This window comes from Panthera onca, chromosome F1 (assembly GCF_046562875.1).
Source record: "Panthera onca isolate mPanOnc1 chromosome F1, mPanOnc1 haplotype 2, whole genome shotgun sequence".
Lineage (NCBI taxonomy): Eukaryota > Metazoa > Chordata > Mammalia > Carnivora > Felidae > Panthera > Panthera onca.
In genome coordinates this window covers 3,760,659-3,781,809 of record NC_138355.1, presented here as the reverse complement: position 1 = coordinate 3,781,809, position 21,151 = coordinate 3,760,659, and the positions used below count along the sequence as shown (strand labels likewise).

Below are 21,151 nucleotides of genomic sequence, written 5' to 3'. Positions count from 1 at the left end.
AGACCTGAGTCCTACACTGGACGACAGGCGATGACCAGGGTGAAGGCGGGCAGCCGCGAGCCACCGCGGTGGGACGCGGAACCCCGCCGCTCTTGCGCAGGCGCGTCCTCCGCGCCCGGTCCCGCCCCGCCCTCACAAGACGTGCGGAGGTGGGTGGGGCGGGGGAGCGCGGGGGGCGGAGCGTGGAGGGCGCGCGGGGGGCGGGGCGGAGGGCGCGCGGGGTGGGGGGAGCGCGCGCGCTGGGCGCGGGGGGCGGAGCGCGGGCCGTCGTGGGCTCTGAGGAGACAAAGCCGCGTCGGGGCCGCGGGGGGTGGGCCCTGGGCTCGGTGGCGCCCCCGCCCGCGGGGAGGGCTGCGCCGACCGCCGACGCCGCGGCCGCCTCGCCTCGCAACAGGTCGGCCGCCTTCCGGGAGCCTCGCCCTGCGCCGCCGCCCCCCGCTCCCGAGACCCGGGCGCCCCGCTCGGCTCGGGCCGCGGCTCCCATGAGGTTCGGGTCCAACATGATGCCGGTAAGCGCGCGGGCCGGCGGCTAGTCCCCAGGCCGCGGCCCCCTCTCCCATCCCCCACCCGCCCCCTCCCCCCCATCCCCCCGACCCCTGAGGGCAGGGAGCCGCCGACGCGCAACCGCCCAAACTTTCCTGGCGCGTCCGCCTGCGTCCTCGCTCCGTGCGGGTCTCGCGCGTCGAGACTTGGGGCCCCGGGCTGTCGGGTGCTTTGTCTTTTTAAAAACTTTTTGTTGGGAGTGAAGCGGAGCCTGCTGAGGTCCGATTGCCTGTCGCTCCTGGTGTGCGAGGGCGCCCGCGCGGGGTTGGGGGGTCGTCAGGTCGCTGGAGACCCGAGTGCCCGCGGCGCGTTCGGCCCTCGGCTCCCACCCCCCCACCCCCGGAGGCCCCCACCCCCCCCGGAGGCCCCCAACCCCCCCCCAGCCCCCGGCTCCTCGAGCTTCCGAACCCCCCGAGCCCCAGGCCCCCCGCCCCTTGCTCCCCCTCCTCTGAGCCTCGAACCGGCGGGTTCCCTGATCCCGACCCTCCCCCTCTCCCAGACCCTGGAGGCCCCCGGCGGCCGCAGGGCTGACGCAGGAGCGCCGAGGCGCTTCCCTTCGGCGCCCGCGGCTTGGGGGGGGGGGGGGGGGGGCTGGGCTGCGGGCTCGTGCACGCGCCCCCTACCCCCACCCCCACCCCCAGGAGGTTGTGCTCGCGCCTCTCCCAGGGTCCAGGGGTCCTTTTGCGGTCCGCGGTGTTTTCCTAGGGCTTCCCGTGTTCAGACAAAGGAGCGGGCAACTTTCCACCGTCTGCGGAACGGAGCGACGGCGCGTTTCGGTCGTTCGCAGTTACGGGTGCAGAGTAGAAAATTCTGTGCCCCGGCTGCCCACCTGGGTCCTCACTTTCGCTGCCTCGGCCGACTTAGTTCATTGCGCTTGGTAATTGACTTTCGACGGCTTTGGGATGCTGTTTTGGCCCGCGAGGATTCAAGGAATTAGAGTGTGCGCGGTGTCCTGCACCCTATTTTAGTTTAGTACCGGCTTATGAAGTCAGGTTTGTGATGTGAATGGACCATGGGGGAGGGTGAAGGAATTTGCAATTAAAATTTGTATCCTGGGATTTACGTTTTCCTTTCTTTGGAAGTGACTTCTGCAGTTGTCTCTGAATTTTCCTACAAATTAAGGAGCAAGACCAGTACTGGTTGTTGCAAGGTGATTTCTTAAGGATGGTTTCACGGTATCCTTTGGGCTTTCTTAAAACTTGGGAGAGTTTTGGGGCGTCTGGGGGGCCCAGTGGGGTACGCCTCCGACTCTTGATCTCAGCTCAGGTCTTGATCTAGGGTGGTGAATTCGAGCCCCGTGCTGGGCATGAAGCCTGCTTAAAAACAAAACAGGAGACTTTTCCTTGTCGCAGCCGGACACCGGCTGACCAGTTTGTAAAGAGCTGCTGGCCCTGAAGGCTGGTACGGTTCTTCCCATCCATGCACACCAGCCTGGAGCCAGAGCCTCCGTGTTTGCTCAGCCCCCTTTGTGACCAGAACTACCTTCTTGTTTTGAAAAGTGATTCGTCTCCCGGTCTCACCATCTGTAAAATGGGGACGATGGTAACACCAGCTCTCAGGGTGGTTGTGAGGAGCGGGGTCCCTGTTTCTGAAGCCCCAGCTTGGGGTAGGTGCTAGATAAGAGCTCGTGCAGGATTTGCAGGACTGGCCACCTCAGACGTTTGTGGCCTGTGTGTCACGTAACCACGTGAAGCAGGTGTTCATTCAGTAACACCACTCTCTCTGTGTCTTTATCCTGTAATAGTTTGGGTGCCTGAAAATGAGCCTATTTTCTTAAATATATTTCTCCTCTCTGGCTTTTAATATACAGCACTTGGATTTTAATTTTAGCATTGAGCGAAGTTTTGCATTTTATCACTTAACCAGTTATTAAAAATCTTAACCCAATTTATTAGGACAAGCGTTGGGATTCATATGAACAGATGGATCGGCGCAGGATGTAGACCGTTGTCTTGATGTGCTTTTTTTGGTTGTGGTTAAATGTACATAACAAAAATTGCCCTTTTAACCATTTTTAAGTGTGTAGCTCTGTGGCGTTAAGAACACATTCCATGCGTTGCCCTTAAAGACATTCTGAAGATAACAGCTGGCTACTTAGACAGTGTTATATTAAAAGTGTACAGATAAATGTGTTTGTGTATTTTCTCACCAAATGGTAGAGAATCAAGTGACTTTCATGTGGGACATGAAGTGATAATTGGACCCAAAACCAGAAGGGGTAGGCTAACTAAAAATAAGTAGGCAAACGCTGAGAGGGTAGGGGTAATGATAGGGTACAGCAGAGCAGGCGAGATCATTAACACTCATTTCCAGATACCCACCACAGTGTCTCTGATTCTCTGATAATTTCTACAACTTGGTAAGAAGAAACGGATTAATGTTTCATCCTTGACACTTTATTTTCCCTCATTGAAGAACGAATTGTTCGCAGGTTGAGTGTCACTTTTTTTAAGTGAGCCATCCTCGTTGTATTTGGTTATCAGATAAAGATAATTTAAAAGCAAAATTTCTCAGCTATTTAAAATTATATCGGATATCTTTTTTCATACTTTCATTTTGGAAAGCATTACATTCAAAGAAAGCATATATTCAGAAATATTTCTATGAGAGAGGTTAGCTAACTGTGAAAGCATTCAGATATGACTTGATAAACATTTGTACCTGCTACCAAAATGGTAGATTAAAAAGAGCAAAAACCGGGGTGCCTGGGTGGCTCCGTCGGTTAAGGGGCCGACTTCGGCTCAGGTCATGATCTCGCGGTCCGTGAGTTCAAGCCCCGCGTCGGGCTCTGTGCTGACAGCTCAGAGCCTGGAGCCTGTTTCAGATTCTGTGTCTCCCTCTCTCTGACCCTCCCCCGTTCATGCTCTGTCTCACTCTGTCTGAAAAATAAATAAATATTTAAAAAAAATTAAAAAAAAAAAAGAGCAAAAACCAAAACTACACACAGAACCGCACACAGTATTCTGCAGAACCACATGGAGGGCCGGAGGACTCGAATGTGTCTCTGGTAGATATCCTCTCTCGGGCATGGATGTCCTGTGTCCCTGTGGCCAGCATGGGGGCCACCAGCCACCTGCAGCTTCAGCACTTGGCATGCGACTAATGGGACTGAAATTTTAAAAAGATTATTTAGTTTAAATATATCTAGATAGCTGATGTGCCTGGTGGCCACTGTGTGGGCAGGGCAGTCTGACAAGGTAGCACAGAGAAGAACTTCACCCTTGAGTGATGTATTTGCAGCTTCACGTTCCCGTTAATGCTTTAAAACCAAATAGTGATGGCCTGTTTACCCCTAATGACTTGGAAAATGTGTTTTCCAACTATTTGGTGTTCTCTTTGAACAAATCTCATCATATAGCCCTGCTGCAGATAATGTTTTCAAGAAAATGATTGCTTATTTTAAAAAGCTCAATTGACCTGATCATGGTTTAAGTCTTTTTTTTTTTTTAAGTTTATTTATTTATTTTGAGAGAGAGAGAGAGAGCGCGCACAGGTGTACGGGTGTGAGTCGGGGAGGGGCAGAGAGAGGGAGTGAAAACCTGAGTAGGCTCCACGCTGTCAGCACAGAGCCCTATGCGGGACTCAAACTCCCGAACCGAGATCGTGACTTGAGCGGACATCAAGAGTCGGAGGCTTCACTGAAAGCTACCCAGACGCCCTGATCATGATTTAAATTTGTGACATTTTACCTTCCAGTGCTGCAGAGGTGTCCTAATTATTTCTAGTTGTTCCATGATGCTGCTGTAAGATAATATCTGATGGTCTGAGCTTCTAGTTTGGGGAGTCTAGCAAAAAAAAAAAAAAATGGGCATGGGGCACCTGGGCGGCTCAGTTGGTTAAGCGTCCAACTCATGATTTCAGTTCAGGTCGTGATCACACGCGGTTTTGGGATCCAGCTCTGCATGGGGCTCTATGCTGACATTGTGGAACCTGCTTGAGATTTTCTCTTTCTCTCTCTCAAGGTAAATTAAAAAAAAAAAGTGAGCGAACTTCAGAGTTAAAATAAAAATGGGTTCTTACAGTATCTCCTTTAGGAGTCTGACACCTGCTCAGTAGGATTTCTGTATTTCTATAGGAGACTGCACCTGGGGCACCTCACAGACCAAAGGCATGACTTCTGCTCAAATGCTTGTATTATTTTCATGTAAAAAAAGTCTTATTTGCACATATTTCCAAACTGAAATTAGGTGTTGAGATTAGAAAGGTTTCAAGTTCTAGCTTTAGAACGTTGTATATGATTATACCTTGTGGTGAAAGAATTTCTTGTTGTTGAGTAAGCAAGCTTAGGTTTTATTCCAGAGTAAAGTTTAAGGTAGGTTCTCTGTCTTTATAGGATTGTAATTCTCAAAGGCTCTTAAACACATCCTCTGTTTTAAAAAATGTGGCAAAAGCCTCACATTTTATGTGCTATAGTGAGATTTGTTGCCTTATGACTTGTGCTGTATTAATTAAAAGCTCAGAAGCATTAACATTTTTTTTTTTTGTATTTTTATGTTTCAGGGGAACATTTTAGACTTTACAAAGAAACTGAGCACGAGCATACACCTGCTTGTATTTTAACAGCTGCAGAGAATTTATTTATCTGGAAGGGACATTTATCTGCAGGACCCAAAAACAGAGGGTCATTTAGTCATGCACTGCTTCCAGGAAGAGCTGTTTTCTCTCCCTCTTTGTGTCACCGTCCCCCAAAGGTAGAAAGTAGCAGCAGTAAAACACGATCTCTCTCTTCTGAAGCCTGTAAGGAATGCCGAGACTTTTATCGTCCGGTGACCTGTCAGGGTGTGTGGCAGGCATTCCCTGAGTCTGTCCAAAGCCGACCTCACGCATCCTCGGCCCTGCCGGTGGGGGGGTGCCATCCTGGGCTGTGAACCTCTCACCAACTCCCACTACGTTATCAAAGGATAAGGAGAGTGGGAGAGAGAGTTTAGGAATCCAGAGTGTTCTTTTCAGCTCATGCCACTTAGTCAAGTCAAACATTATTTAAATACTTGCTTTTTGATGGTGTGCTATGGACTGAAGAGAGCATTTTTCTTTAATGAGTTGTAATTGAGAAAAGAAAACACAGGTGATAGATTCTGAAATATTTACTTACTTTGGAGTGCCGAGTGAGACATTAAAATTTTACATTCTGTTGGGGAGAGCCAAGGAGAGGTTGTGGTCAGGAGGGGATCCCCGCAGAAGTACTGGGCCACACGGAGGCATAACTCCAAAAACTTTCTGTGTAAGGTCTCAGCAAAAGAAAGTTATTTCAGCGGAGAAACGCAAATTGTAAACATAGATCATCTGTAGGAAAAGTAGCTTCCCACAACTTGTGGTCATTTTGATTTTTTTCTACATAAAATATATCCAAAATCGAGTGATTTATTGGGAAGCTAATAGGACTAGACATTCGTTGAAAATATTTATTGAGCCAGTAAATACTGAACTTTTACTTCTGAAATGCCTACCTCACTGGTTTCTCTAGAAACAGGTTTTTAACTTAGTACTACTTTAAGTTTCCAACATTTCAAATAAAAGCGTGTAAGATGCAAGTTGAGAAAAGCAGTAGAAAACCATAATGCATGAATTGTTGCAGGATTCCAGTTTAAAGTGCTCTCCAGTCGGAGCGGGGTGGGACAGCTGGCTCGTCCCCGCAGCGGAGAGGACACTTCCTGAGTGACGTGTGTCCTGGGCTCCTGCTTTTTCCGCCGGGACGGGAAGCAGCCTCTCCTGAGACTGCACAGTGCCCGCTGGTGTAGGCTGGCAATCCTGTCTGGTTTCTGTGCGACCATGGGGGGTCACTTTCTCTTCAGGGTTCTGTAGACAGGGCTCCAAGGCGATGATGCCGATGATGCGGGGAAGGAAGGAAGGGTCGGGAGTGGCAGGCGGAGGGACGGGGACCTCCCAGCGCCTGCGAGAGAAGGGTCCCGGGTGGCACAGCAGTGACCTGCCCGGCACGGTGTCACCAGGAAGCCGAGATGGGTGCCGAGTGAGCAAGGAAGAGCGATTCAGCCCAGTGATGTGAGTTTATCGGAAGTAAACAAGGGACTGAATTTAGATGGAATCCCCTTAAATCATGGTGCTTCATTCTTCCCCATTTACCCATTGGTTGTATTTGGATGGCCACTCTGGGCCAGCTCCTGGTGAGAAAATACTTAGTAACCGTCTGCTGTGTGTGTGGGGCACTGGTGGGTGCAGGAAAGGGTACCCCACTTGCTGGGAGCTCCCCTTCCCTGAGCTAGTTTCGGGGCGGAAAATACGGAAGAGAAAGTGAGGCTGGGATTTCAGCAGGATAAGGTGGCCGGGATGGTCACTCTAGACTGGATGCGGGTTGGGCCAGGCCTGCTGAGATGGAGTGGAACCTGTCACCTAGTCAGAACCGCATGCCTATGGAGCCTGTCACCTAGTCAGAACTGTGGGCCGCGTGCATAGGCCGAGCGGCCTGCAGGGAATGCAGTGCCCCTGAGGGGGGACAGCAGGGAGGGGCCGGCATCTCCTCGATGAGCACAGACCCCTGCGCTGCTGTGTGGAGAGTAGGTTGTGGAGGTGCGGGGAGGGGGGAAGGGGAGGAGTGGGGGGTGGAAGGTCCATGGACAGCTACCTGGAATGGGGAAGAGCCACACCTTGTCACCCCAAGGGCCCAGCACATAGTGTGAACTGGGCGTGAACTTGTCAACCTTAGGTAAAACTGGCAGGAATGTGTTTATTTGGAAATAACAACAGAGAATTGCAGGTTGGGGACAGGCTGGCTTTGGGACAACCATAGGCAAGTCCAACAAAGAGGAGAGGAACGTTATTTTATGGACAAAAAGGAAGTTGGGAGGGGTTGTTTTGAACCAAAGTCCACTGGAGAAGCAGTGGGGTTGAGGGTGATGGTGGTTTCTCAGTGGCTGAGCTGTGGGGGGGCGGGGGGATGCCCACACATCTTCCCCATGGGGCCTGAATTCAGGATGCTTTCCTGTTGGGTCTGTAATTGACAGTTCTTCCTGTGATTGACCTTGAGCGGTACAGCTCCCCCTTCCAGCCTCCACTTCTGCATCCAGAATCTGCTTTAGGGATGTTTCTCTGTATTAATCTTCACAACACTCAATTGACACATGTTGTCACCTGCTTGAATAACTTGCTCGGGTGGTACAGATGCGGAGAAGTGTCAAGGTGAGAGTGGAGACAGGACGGCCTGCCTGGGGTTGGGAACAGGGCCGGATGTAGTAAGGGGAGACCTCTCCGAACCCACAGGCTCCTCCCTGCGGGACCGAGGGGAAACCAGACTTCGTAGAAGAAGAAAGTTCTAAAGAGCTCAAGACGAGCCTACGTCTCTGTGGTTCTGTGAAACCGAGCGGGGCCAATCCGGTTTCCTGAGGAAGCCCTAACCTTGAAAACGTTTGACCACGGGACCACACCACCTGGATGGCTTCTGATGGTTTCACCTAAAAGTTCCTTTACCAGTTGTTTTTAATTCCAAGATGCTTCGTTTTATTGCCAGAGATACGTGTAGCCTGACATCTGGGAGATTACAGTCCGAGTTGCCGTAGTTCTACAGGGTGTCCTGCCATTGCTTCTCTGAACCACAGCAAGATGTGGAGGGTTTGTGATACGTGGGTAATTGTTAGTAACTTGCTGATTTCCAGAAAAGGGGCACTATTTTGGGTCACTTTCATTTTAAAGGCAGAAAAGTCTTTCCCCGGTACCTGTGGCTTGCTGCTCTCAGCAGCTGGAGACCTGGGTGTTGTGGCCAGTTCTTTCTGCTTTTCCTGTTTTTTAATGTTTATTTTTGAGAGAGAGAGAGAGAGAGAGAGGCAGCGTGAGCAGGGGAGGGGCAGAGAGAGGGAGAGACAGAATCCGAAGCAGGCTCCGGGGTCAGAGCTGTCAGCACAGAGTGCAGTGCAGGGCTCGAACTCCTCAACTCGCTGAAGTTGGATGCCTAACTGACTGAGGCACCCAGGCGCCCCTTCTGCTTTTCCATCCGCGCCCCCCCCCCCCCCCCACCTGTGTCATGGGCCCTCTCCTGCGCTGTCACTCCGCTGCCTAGGCCCTCTCCTTGCCATCTTCGTCCCCGCCCTGCTCTCTGCCCCTTTAGTCTGTTCCACGCACTTCCTCCGTGTGGTTTTTCCTGAACCGAAGTCTGCGTCTTCCTTCTCCAGCGTGCTCCAAGACTGATTTCTGTTACGGCATATGGGAGAAGCTCCCTCTGCAGAGACGGAGTGTCCGTCATCCAGCCCAGTGGGTTTCGGCCCTTTGGTGTCATCCGGACACTTCGTTCCAGGGTGTCAGGCCTCGCAGAGGAGGTGGTAGAGTCAGAACACCGAACAAGGCCGTGTCGGTCGGGCCGCCACTCGCTGGCCTGCCTTCGGAATTGTGTTGTCCTCCTAAGAGCCGCTCACACCTGGGGTGTGCTCCCCGGGGGGTCTGCGTGAGGACCGTGGGCAGGGCCGAGGCCAGCGTTCCTCTTGTCACAGCAGGCATACGCCGTCGTACGTTTCTGCCCATGACGCTCTGCTCCCCGTGACCGTGACCGTGCTGTAGCTGTGTGCGCGTGTGAGATGAGGCCCGTGCGCCGGGGCGTCCGCAGCATGCCTGTGCCTCACGGGCCGAGCGGTGACCCGTCCCTGCCTGTCCGTCCAGTCTCACTCCGCCTGCACGGCCCAGCAGCCCCGGAGTGCAGTCGTCACCGCACGCCGCTGTGCTTGTGTGCTGTCTCTGCCCGGATGTTCCTCTTCCTGCTCGGCTCACTCCTGTCGGTTCCGGTTCAGCGGCACGGTGACAGGGTGGCCTGTCTCTGTCCCAGGACGCTGTGCGCACCCCGCGGGCGGTTCTCCCGTGCGTCCGCCTGTCGGCCCTGCGTACACCTGGGCGTTTTGGCACCCGGGGCGTGCTGGACTCTTGTGGGGACTTGGTGCACATCGTTCCGGCGATTGTCCTTGGGGACGCTAGTTCTCGCCCGCTTCGTATATGTCCATCGTTGGCTTGGCTTTGAGCTTCCTCAGGGTTCCCAGAGCTGACGTCTCGGAGGACAGAGCCGGAGGCGCTGGGGGGAGAACTGGAAGCAGTGGGTTGCTCGTGCTCCCGGTGTCCTGGTGGATCAGGAAGATCGTGTGCTCGGTGAGGAAGAGCAAAGAACAGGACGAGGAAGTGCCTTTACGTGCAGTGGCTGCGGTGCCCAGTTTAGAGGAGAGCATTGGCAGCGGCAGGGAAGGAGGGGTTGCAGGTGCGGAATGACGCAGTTCAGAGTTTAGTCCTCTTACTTTATTTGTTGTTTATGACGGATGGTGAGTACAGAGCGGCCTGGAGCGAGTGTACTTGGGGTTTGAAGTCTGTCTAAGTCTGGCGTCGGGCACGGTTGAAAAGGAGGGAACAGATTTTCCTTCTTTATCATTTTTGTTTTTAACTTTAGAGACCACAAATGGGGAAGGGGTAGAGGGGGAGGGAGAGAGAGAGAGAATCTTAGGCAGGCTCCATGCTGAATGTGGAGCCCGATGCGGGCCTTGAACTCGTGAATGGTGAGATCATGACCTGAGTCGAAGTCAAGAATTCAACACTCAACAGACTGAGCCACCTAGGCGCCCCTGGAACAGATTCCTCAAGTTACCCTCAAATAAGCAGAGTGCTCTGTTTCTTCTTAGAGACGGCGTCTGGCTTTGAGAAAGCTCACAGAAGTTGCACCGTGTGTTCGGGTAGTAGCTCACTCTTTTTTTTTCTTTTAAATGTTTCTTTCTTTATTTTGACAGAGAACCCCAAGCAGGCTCTGCTCTCTTAGTGCACAGCCCAAAGCGGGTCTGCATCTCATGACCATGAGATCATGACCTGAGCTGAAATCGAGAGTCGGATACTTGACCGGCTGAGCCCCCCCCAGGCGCCCCGGAGCTCACTCTGGGTCGTGTTTTGCTCTCCTGCTGACTCCCGTGTGCCGTGGAGCTTCGCCTCTCTGACCCACAGTGTCCGTGCAGCTCAGCGAGCATGTTTGCGGTTTGTGATACTAAGATAGCAAGGTAGTTCGGGGGTGGAGGAAACCTTAGGGCCAAAGCCTCCGGTCCTAAAGGAATGTGTAGACCAGTGAGGCAGATAAGACAGGGTACAAACAAGTGCAGTGTGAGTAGATGTTGGACAAAGAGAGTTTTCTTCTGGCTGGAGGGTGTGTGTGTGCGTGCGTGTGAGTGTGTGTGCGCGTGGAGGAGGAGGAGGAGCTGGAGGCACTTTTAAGGTCTCTGAATTATCCTAGAAGGATGGGGTGGCTTAGACGGTAGGGAACAGGGTGTAGGGAACAGCTGAGCTAATCTAGGGAGGTGAGTGAGGAAAATTGTGGGTGTTTAGATTTCTCATTTGATGATTTGAGGCTGTCACTTAAACTACGTTCCGTGAAATTTGGACTGTGCAGAGGTAAATGCCAGGGCACATGGAGGTGGTGTGTCCGTAGTGTTATCAGGTTAGCTCCTGGCGCCGTGATCGTTCCCGACTCAGCCCTCGTGTGCGGCGTCTTCCCCTGGAGCGTCCTCGCCCCTGCTGGCTGTGACAGAGGTCATTCAGCAGTTGGGACTGGGAGGGCTCAGAACCAGGAGCTTCTCCAGAGGGACTCACGTTGGGAGGAGGACCAAGTCCCGGAGGTGACTGCTCTGTCGCTGTGGGTACGAAGTGGGGGTGTGATCTAACACCCGAGACCAGCGTGCAGCGTTCTGAGACCCTCTTTCTGTATGTAGAGAACATTTCTCCACAATAAAGTAGCCACTTCTACTTGTTTTACCGTTTTTTTCTGGCAGGGTGATCATCTCAGACAGTGACGGCGCTCTGGATGACACTCAGTGGGTCCTGAGTGTTCAGTGATTGGTATCGAGACTTCATGTGTTGTTGATTTCTAGATTCTATTCACTGGCTGTAGTGACCAAAAGAGTAAAAAAAAGACACCCAGTGATGATTTTATGATTTTGCTTTAAATAAGTCAGATTTGGCCTTAGAAACTGATGGACTGATTTTGAAACACACCATAAGAAAAAGCAGTGCGCTTAGCGTAGGTCTCAGTGTCGCCGGCCCTTGGTGGAGCCTGGGACATGTAGCTCCTGGAAATTGGGAGGTTTTAAAAAGCAGCTTTAGGGCCTTGAGGGTAAACTGCAGGCAGGAGTCCTCGCGGCTTTCACGGCAGCGGTGCTGACTCTGAACACGCAGGATGGTGGCCGGTCCGGGGTGGCCAGCCTGGGAGGGGGCGGGGCAGAAAACCCCAGGAGCCAGGGAGGCCCTGAGTCTCATTTCTGCCTGGGCCCGGTGTCTGGGTGCGTTTGAGAGGTTGAAGAAGCTTTGGCTGATGTTCCTTGTCTTAATCGAGTCCCCTCTCTAAGTGATCGTGTGGAGGGAGGTGTTTGTCTTGACCAGGTTACGGGAGGCCTGGTGGCAGTCTCTTCTGGAGGGTACTCGGGGGCCCTCCTCCAGGAGGGGTAGCGCACAGTGTAGAAGTGAGGTGACGGTTTCCGTTTCTCTCTGCACAGCTGAATATTAAAGCCCAAGCCATGCAGACCCTTCCCTGATCTTCCAGCCGGGAAGTCCTTAGCTGGCTGTCCTTCCGGCGAGTTTCCTGTGCGTTGTAAGGTCTGGGGAGGATTCATATCACCCCTTTTATAGGTCGTTCATTTTTCTCGAAAGGACATTTTTTTTCCGCTCGTATTCTTTTTTTTCTTCGGTAGACCTGAGGGATCTCAGTTTTGAGAAGTCAAAACTCGAAGGTGTTGTTGCAAAGCTTTGTTGCCTTTCGGTGACCAGGAGCATCTTCCGCTGCTGGTTCCTTTTTCTTTCTGTGGAACTTGACGTCGCTCTTTAAATCCCAGGAATAAACTTTAGCCTCTGGCACAAAGTTAATTTCTTGTAAATGCCGTAGCCAGTTTTTTTGTATTTCCTCTTGGGAAAGTCTTCCAAATTTTAATCGGAGATAATGCCTCCTTGGAGATGAATCATTCTTATGTAAATAGCAGAACATTATAGTCACAGCGAATACAAGTCCTCTAAAAAGGGAGCTCTTAAAAATAAGTCTGTGACCCATTCTTTTTAAATGAAAATTGTCTGGGACTTTGGATTTTTGGAAGGGCAAGTCTCCTTCAGACGTGACTTGGGCACGAATGGCTGTGCAGAGTGTGGAGGGCTGGGCGCCACTTAGTGTGAGGAGTGCGTGTCTTCTCCGGAACCTTCTTTCCTTTCAGATGGAGCACCTGACGAAGTAGATGCAAATAATGGTCATGGTTGCATTTTTAATGAAGTGTTTTCACATTCTTTCATCACAGTGTATGTTAAGGGTACTTTTCAACTGAAATTACCGTGAAAATATATTAACGTTGAGATTGTAAAAATATTAAAGTGACATCTATCCCTTTTCTCCTAATCAGTGATTTTGTTTATTCCATACAAGCCAGTTTGTATGTATGTATAATTTAAGTGCTTATAATCCACAACTTGACGTGATTCTATTTGGTAACTTTATTTTCACCGCTGACCCCGTATTCATAGTAGTTGGTCGCTGGATCATAATCCTTCCAGCAAAGGTATTTAAACTTACTTTCTATGTCGCTGGATATTTAGTTTTCCAAATTACTGTTCATGGATCTAACACTGTAGGGAAAATCTTCGGGCATTTAGAACTTTTCTTCGTTTAAGTTATTTCTTTGGGATGCATTACCGGATGTAAGGTCGTGAGGTATACATAATTCTATGGCTTTTGACACATGACCATTTTACTTTCCAAAAGGGTTTTGACAGTGTATGTACAGTGCCATCATCATGTCAGGGGTGAACCACTGTCCTACAGTCTCATCTCTGTTGGATCTTTTAATCAAATTATGAATTTAATAGTCGTAAGTGGTACTTCATTGTTGTAATTTATTTAAAACCATTATGTTCTCCCAGGGATTGCCATTCGTGTTACCTCATGTCCTCCGTCTGTTGTGTCCTCTGCTCTGATAGAGTTTATTGTTCATTGAATAATCTCTTTGTGGCTCATCTCATGAAAAGTGAAGTTCCTGATTGACGGGTTGGGCAGGTTGGGCAGGTTGGAAAGAAGTCAGCATGTCTCTGCCCCTGAGAGGGGCTGGTCTGGGGTTGGCTTCTCCCGTCTCCCACGTTGTCCACCTCGGCGGTTCACGGCCCTGGTGCTGTAAGGTGCATCTGCGAGGGCTCACGGGCCTCCTTGACCTGGTTGGTGCTGCACACTTCGTGATGAACGTGGGTCACCTCCGAGGCTCCAGGAGGTGCAGCTCCGCCTGTAGCTGGGGTTGGCCAGAGCGGTCAGGATGGGGGAGCGGCTTCTGAGGGCCCCATTTCTCTTGCTTCCCTGTGGGGAAGGGTGTGATGAAGTCATTTCCGTGTTCTTGAAAATACAGTGTTTTACCAACGTGTCGGGAAAAGATGGTATATTTGGAAGTAAGTTTACTATAGATTAGTTTTTATTCTTATAATTTCCATTAATTTGTGCATCTGCTGAAACCTTATTTCCATTAATTTGTGCATCTGCTGAAACGTCAGTGTGTCTCCAGTCATGTTCAGTTTTTTAATTTCTGGATTTACATGTTACCTTCAGTCTCCTCCATCTAGCTTAGTAGTAAATTGTTGTCTCCTGTTTCCACGTGCAAATTTTGTCTCCCTTAGATTTTATATCTTACATAGTGTGAGAAATGAGCCCACCGACCCATTCAAGGGGGGGAAGCGGAGCCTCGGAGCACAGTGAAACGAGGCTTTAACGAAAGTTCTTGCAAGAGCAGGTGTCTGCCGCGGACAGGCACACCCAGGGCTGTTACAGCAGACAGTTTATCCCCGAGCGGGACGCTGCACCTCTGGCTCCTCATTGGCTGATACTGCAGAGGTTACAGCCTTCCCCGGAAGTCGCCTGTGCCCACGGAAGGCGAAAAGTAGTCTGATTGGGACAAGCGTACATTCCTTGAGGTGACACAGAGACTTCAGTTCTTTGGCACATGCTCGTTGCAAAGCCTGTGAAAATAAGCCCAGGAAACGGAGGGGAAGAGCCAGGAAGTGAAGTTTCTAGGGGTTTGGGACTCCATTGTGGGGAGGGGGCGGGTGTCACACACATTTCCCATGGGTCGTAAACCTATTGTTTACTGGACAGCACAGCTTTTATTCGGTATTTCCGAAAATCAATCATCTCATTTCTCACAATCCTCTTTGCTAAGTTGATTCCCTTTTCATTTATAGGTTATTTTGGGCACAAGACACAGACATTTGTTTCTTAAGAGGAATCTTACGCCCGAGGGGTTTGCTGTGGTCAGAAGCTCCCACCCAGCATTGTTCTAGAATATGTGTGCTTTGTTTTTTTTTTCCCCCACTCAGGGACCTCAGGGCCTAACCTTTTCCCTCTCTGCCTACTGAACTCCATCTTTTCTGTCATATTCCCCCCTTTGAACATGTGACTCCTAACTGCCATTAGGAATTGGGACAACCCACCTTAACTGCTTCCTGCTAGAAGGGGGGCGGTGACAGGGGTACGGCAGTCAGGGCAGGTTCAGAGGTCGATCCAGAGGTTCAAAATAACGGGAGGGCATCAGGAATGTCTGGGCTAGTAGAATTTTCTTATTTTTCTGGCGTATGCAGTGGCTTCTACAAATGACATGAGAAAAGAATATTAGACCAGCAAGCGTTAATATTCCAAATGCAATGCCTCCTAGGGAGGAGGTCACACCATGGGAAGTAGCCATCCAGAGAGTCCCTGACGTGTGTGGTCAGGTTTTTTTTGTTTTTTTTTGTTTTAAATTTAACTAGCTTTTCCTCCCTCTTCCACATTTATTTGGATCTTTTGATATTATTGCTTAGAATAATTAAGCATTTGAACTAGTTTTTGGTTCTCGATCCTCAATCTTCCTTTGGCCATCCGGTTTCCATAGGAATAGCTCCACAAGGAGTATTTAACTTTACCTCGAGGAAAGACTGATCTTCGATATCCAGATTACTCTAAGTTCAGGCAGTTGTTTATCCGTCCTGGAGCTAGCAGCACTGTCGTCCCTAATTCAGTCAAGTGTCCCTTTCTAGCAAGGGAGTGGGGCTCTCTGACATTATCAAAAAGAATGTGGAAAAAAAAAATCTCTCCACATGCACCCTGGGGGCAGAGAGAAAAATTTAGTCATACGTTTTCTAGAAACGCCTCTAACTGTTAACGCTGTGTTTGGATGGTTGGCCTGGAGTGGAAAGGAGGACAGAAAAGGCGGCTCCAGAGTCAAGAAGGAACTCAATTCCTTCTATTTCCAGAGTTACCCGAGGCTCTGGGTTTCCAGTGGACAGTTGGTTCGGGGGAGCCACCATGATGAGCCCCCCAGGACCCATCCATTCCCTTCAGGGACACGGGTTATCTGAGCTCTGGCAGATTGAGATCCCCGAGGGCATGCAGATCTCCAGTGACTGTCTCCACACAAGGGGCACAGCTTACGGGGTTTCCACTTCTGTTGTCCCCTCTGAGAACATTCTTGTTTCCAGTGCCCTGAATGGCCACGTAAATGGCACTTGGTGCCAGGACCTCGGTCGGGAAGTCTGATCTGACATAGTACGCAAGGTCGCGATGAAGGCCTTAGATTTTTCTTTTTAAGCCTCCTTTCCTGTTCCGGATTCTCCTCTTGATCTCGGTTGTAATAGATCCACTTGTTAGCTCATAAGAGCTCCTCCAGGGTCCCTTCCGGGCCAACAGCCAATTTTTGCAGCTTCCTTCGAATATCTGGGGCTGGTTGAGTGACAGATCTGTCCATTAAAATCATCTCAGCTTCAGGGGGTCTCAGCTAAATATAGCCGTATTTTAACCTTTAACCTTTCCAGGAAGGCTCTCGTCCTGTGTCTGTAAAATAGCGACCGACTTAGCATAATTTAAGGGTTTCACCTCAGACGTCCTTTAATTTCTCCAACATACAAGCTTGGAAATGGTAGTGATACAGTTCCCCAGTGGGACTATCATAGTTCCAAATTAGGATGTTGGGGCAGAACTGCCTGAACCCCAGTAGGGAACTGGGAGTTCTTGAAGGACCTCCAGCCCCATGGTAATTAAGGAGCTCCTCGTCCCCATATCTCTCAGCAGCTGCCAGAATACCACACTTCCCTGTCTCATTAAGAGTCTGATTCAACAAAAGCATTGTATCTTTCCAGGTCAACTCAGGAACATAACTAATATTCTGAAAAGTCTCTATATACCTATGAGGGTCATCAGAAAACGTACCTATTCTTTTATCTGTCTTAAATCTTGCAATGAAGAAGGTACTTGTAATCTTATGGTGGTGCCTCCCTGTGTCCCCCACTTCCTGCACCCTAGCTTCTTGTAGGGGAAACACGCCTGTTACACTACGGGGAGGGCCTGGGTAAGGTGGGCAGCAGGGAGCAAAAGTGCACGGTTTTTAAGTCTGGATATGTAGATTGAGGACCTGAGCAGGGGGAGGTGGAGGTGGAAGTCTTCCCCTCTCCTGTCTCTGGTCTGCTGTGGGTGCAGCAAGGCGCCCTTAGTTCCCTCCTTTCATTGTTGTGAGCCCTTGGAAAGGGTTGCCAGTAGGCCGGGATCGACCTTGTACGTCCCTCGATTTTCTCTAAGGCTCCAAACACACTGAACCTAGGGACTTCTCCCTGTTTCCCTTCACGTTTGCAAAACAGGTCACACTGTAGGATAGCATTATAATTGATAACTTCCCCCTGGCGGCCAGGTTTCTTCCTCCAGTTTGTATCAGGGCCAGGCCTCGGTGCAAAAGAAAAGGAGTCCCTTTTTCTGTAGGGTTTGTGGATCAAAACCATGCCAGGTTTTCAGAATGCATCCTAAAGGGGTATTGGCCTTGGTTGGGGAATTGCCTATCTATAGGAAGGAGGAGGAAAAGGTGGCCTTCATCTCAGTTTCCTATAGCTGGCCAGGAGAGGCCTCATCTTTTGACCCTGTTGGCCAGGAGAAGCCTCATCTCCTGGCCCTGCGTTTTGGCTGTTTGACTGGTAACAGAAAGCCCTACTTTCTGTCAGTCTTGTGCAGAGAGCAGTGGCTCCTACCCAGGCTTGACTCTGCCTCCGAGAGCTGATCTGTCTTCCCCAGTTTCTCCATGCTGTATCCCGCCTACAGGACGTTGGGGGTATGGACTGTGACCAAGCAAGACTCCCCTTGGTTGTAGGATGCACTGGTTTTCTTTTGGCCCAACAGTAATTTACATATCGATAGTTGGCTGTTGAGGAGGGGTTAAAAGGGCCAAGGTCTTTAAAAGGGCCAAGGTCTGTTCCCCTGCCTTTTTCAGCAGTGCCCTGGTAAACGTGTTCCAGCCATGTGGATATGCATTTTCGGCATACACTGGGCTAAGTGTAGCAAAATGGCCCCATGAATCCCAGTAAAAGCCCTTTGTCCGTCCCCCATGTCGTTCTAGTATGCTGGAGGAAAGGGATTATGCTCTCTGAGACTGAGGACATGTGGGATCTTCTTTAGTCCCCAAGGACTCTCCCTTGGGATGCCTTTTAACCCACTGGAATCCATTCAGATTGCAAGATCTAAAAACAAAACAAGATGAAATTGATCTTTTTTTGTAATACTGGCCTCAGTTCTCCTTAGGAGATGAGGAAAAATGGCCCATTAACGGGACACTGCATTTTAATACAAATCTCTTCTGTAAGAAGTAGGGCAAGTGGACTGAGGTACCTCGTGTCCAGGCTTTCTGGCCTTCAATCAGGACCCAGAACTGAGGGCCTTTTGCAGACTGTGTTTGCCCAAATGTGCTGGCCAGTAAACTCCTTCCTGATACTGGATGATTGTCTGAAAAGGCCTCCGAATAAACCCAGGTTGTCTCCGGAGGCCTCGCGGTGCTGTGTCTGCGTCCTCCGCTCGGGGTCTGTGGTCCGGTCCCTCTCTGCTTGTCCTCCCAGAGGCTCCAGAGTGCCACGTGGGGGGGGACCGCGGGGTCAGTTCTCAGCTCTGAGTTCGTTGGGCTTCGTTTGAAACACTCGACTTGGTTGCTGGGCCTCACACTCCTTGGGGTAGTTTCTGTTTCCTTGGTGGCGCCTCAGTCCTTGGCGGAGCGCTTGCCTGCTGTCGGGGGTGGGTGTCTGCAGGTCACGGGGCCAGCTCCAGGCACAGCCCTCGGTGCTCCTCAGTGTCTGGCCCCTCAGGCCTCGTGTCCTCTCGCCCCAGGCAGGTGGTCGTGTGTGTGTGTGTGTGTGTGTGTGTGTGTGTGTGTGTGTGGCAGCCTCCTTGGCCAGTCCCCGTGTCTGGTAGGCAGCTCCCCTTTGACCCCGATGGTCCGGTCCGTGGGCGCTCCCCTGCCGGCCCCCTCCTCCCCTCCTTGAGGCTCTCCGGGCGCTGAGACCTCACATCCAGGCTCCCGCCCCTGCCCCGCGTTCACATCCCGCCCCTGCGCCGTGCCTCCTGGTGAGCACATCTCCTGGCCCAGCCTTCAGATCTGTCCGCGTCTAGCCGTTTTCACCACCCTTGCTGTTCCCTGCCGCTCGGGTCACCGTCCATTGCAGGTGCTGCGTGTCCCCTGTGTCTGTTCACATAGCAGCCAGAATGACTTAAGTGACGTCACCTCGCCTCCCACCACTCTGAGTGTGCCCTGCAGGGGTTTCTTTCCACCTGTTGTGCAACTGGCACACTAATTCCAGAGCATTTTCGTCACGCCTAGAGAGGCCCTGTAGCTGTCAGTGGTCCCTCACCGCGACCCTGGCCACCACTGGCGCCTCTGCCTGCAGTGGGCTCTCCACTGGAGTCCACATTCCTTGCTCTGGCCTTTGGATGGTGGTTTCCAGTCACGCGCAGACCCTCGGCCCCCTGCCCGGTTCCACGCAGGCGCTGGGGGTGCAGCCCTGCAGCCCGTGGCGGACAGCCCTCTGTCCACACCCTGGCACGAGGACCAGCGGCCTCATTGGTTCCTCTGTCCTTTGCTCTCTCTACGCTGACCCTGCTCTGCCCCGGGTGTGACCCAGCCCTTCCTCCAGGCCCTTGGGCTCCCTTTCCCCTTAGATGGCTGCAGACTGGGACCGCGCAGATGCGTGTGGATTGGCGACTGTGGTCCTGAGCCCCTCCAGGTTCACTCTGCATCCTCCTTCCTGCCCTGTGCTCCCAGAGGTGGGGGTCCCTCTCCGCACGGCCCCCTCTGTTTTGAATTTTGTGCTATGTGCTGTGTTCGCTGTTTATTTTATTATTTTTAAAAACTTTTTTATTTTTTAGAATTTACATCCAAATTAGCATATAGTGAAACAGTGATTTCAGGAGTAGATTCCTTAGTGCCCCTTACTCATTTAGCCCATCCCCCCTCCCAAAACCCCTCCAGCAACCCTCAGTTCGTTCTCCATATTTAAGAGTCTCTTCTGTTTTGTTCCCGTTCCTGTTTTTATATTATTTTTGTTTCCCTTCCCTTATGTTCATCTGTTTTCTTTCTTAAAGTCCTCCTATGAGTGAAGTCATATGATTTTTGTCTTTCTCTGACTAATTTCACTTAGCATAATACCCTCCAATTCCATCCCCATAGTTGCAAGTGGCAAGGTTTCATTCTTTTTGATTGTCGAGTAATACTCTATTGTGTGTGTGTATATACACGTATATACACACATGTGTATACATGTATACATGTATATACACACATGTGTATACATATATGCATATATATGTATACACGTCTGTGTGTATATACATGTATATACCACATCTTCTTTATCCATTCATCCATCAATAGACATCTGGGCTTTTTCCATACTTTGGCTATTGTTGATAGTGCTGCTATAAAATGGGGGTGCCTTCAAAACGTGTCCCTTCAAAACAGCATACCTGTATCCCGTGGATAAATGCCTAGTAGTGCAATTGCTGGGTCGTAGGGTAGTTCTCTTTTTAGTTTTTTGAGGAATCTCCATACTGTTTTCCAGAGTGGCTGCACCAGCTTGCATTCCCACCAACAATGCAGAAGAGACCCTCTTTCTCCACATCCTCGCCAACATCTGTTGTTGCCTGAGTTGTTCATGTTAGCCATTCTGACAGGTGTCAGGTGGTATCTCATTGTGGTTTTGATCTGTATTTCCCTGATGGTGAGTAATGTTGAGCATTTTTTCATGTGTCGGTTGGCCATCAGGATGTCTTTGGAGAAGTGTCTATTCATGGCTTTTGCCCATTTCTTCACTGGGTTATTTGTTTTTGGGGTGTTGAGTTTGATAAGTTCTTTATAAATTTTGGATACTAACCCTTTATCTGATATGTCATTTGTAAATATCTTCTCCCATTCTGTCGGTTGCGTTTTAGTTTTGCTGATTGTTTCCTTCGCTGTGCAGAAGCTTTTTATTTTGATGAGGTCCCGGTAGTTCCTTCTTGTTTTTGTTTCCCCTGCCTCTGAGTGTTCGCTGTTTATTAAAGGTGGTTTCCACCTGAGGACTTAGTTTGTTCACTCGATGGCCTGTAAGTACTGAACGAATGGGAAGGATGTTGAAGACGTAAGCTGGCTGGCGTGGTGTACGCTATGGAGGTGACGGCGGATGGACACTCCCTCGTCTCCGTCCGGCATCGTGTCCAGCTGTGCTGTCCGAAGTGGCTCTGCGACATGCAGGACCAGCTCCAGGGTTCATCCGTTCATACGCCACTGCTGGGTGCTTGGTGCGCACCAGGCCCCGTGCAGGGTGCTGAGGGTGCAGCATTGACCGTCAGAATGCCGGCCCGTGTGGAGCTGACCCTCTG

General features: G+C 50.8%; 1 protein-coding gene across 1 annotated transcript in view; it reads left to right on the top strand.

Moving 5' to 3' along the window:
• Window positions 1-248: 248 nt before the first annotated feature.
• The window catches only part of TP53BP2 (tumor protein p53 binding protein 2), a 53,298-nt gene continuing 32,395 nt past the window's right edge, over window positions 249-21,151 (top strand). The window contains exon 1 of the mRNA XM_078440537.2: window positions 249-509. Within this exon, the coding sequence (XP_078296663.1) occupies window positions 483-509 (27 nt within the window). The 5' untranslated portion in view covers window positions 249-482. The remainder of the gene's footprint in view (window positions 510-21,151) is intronic.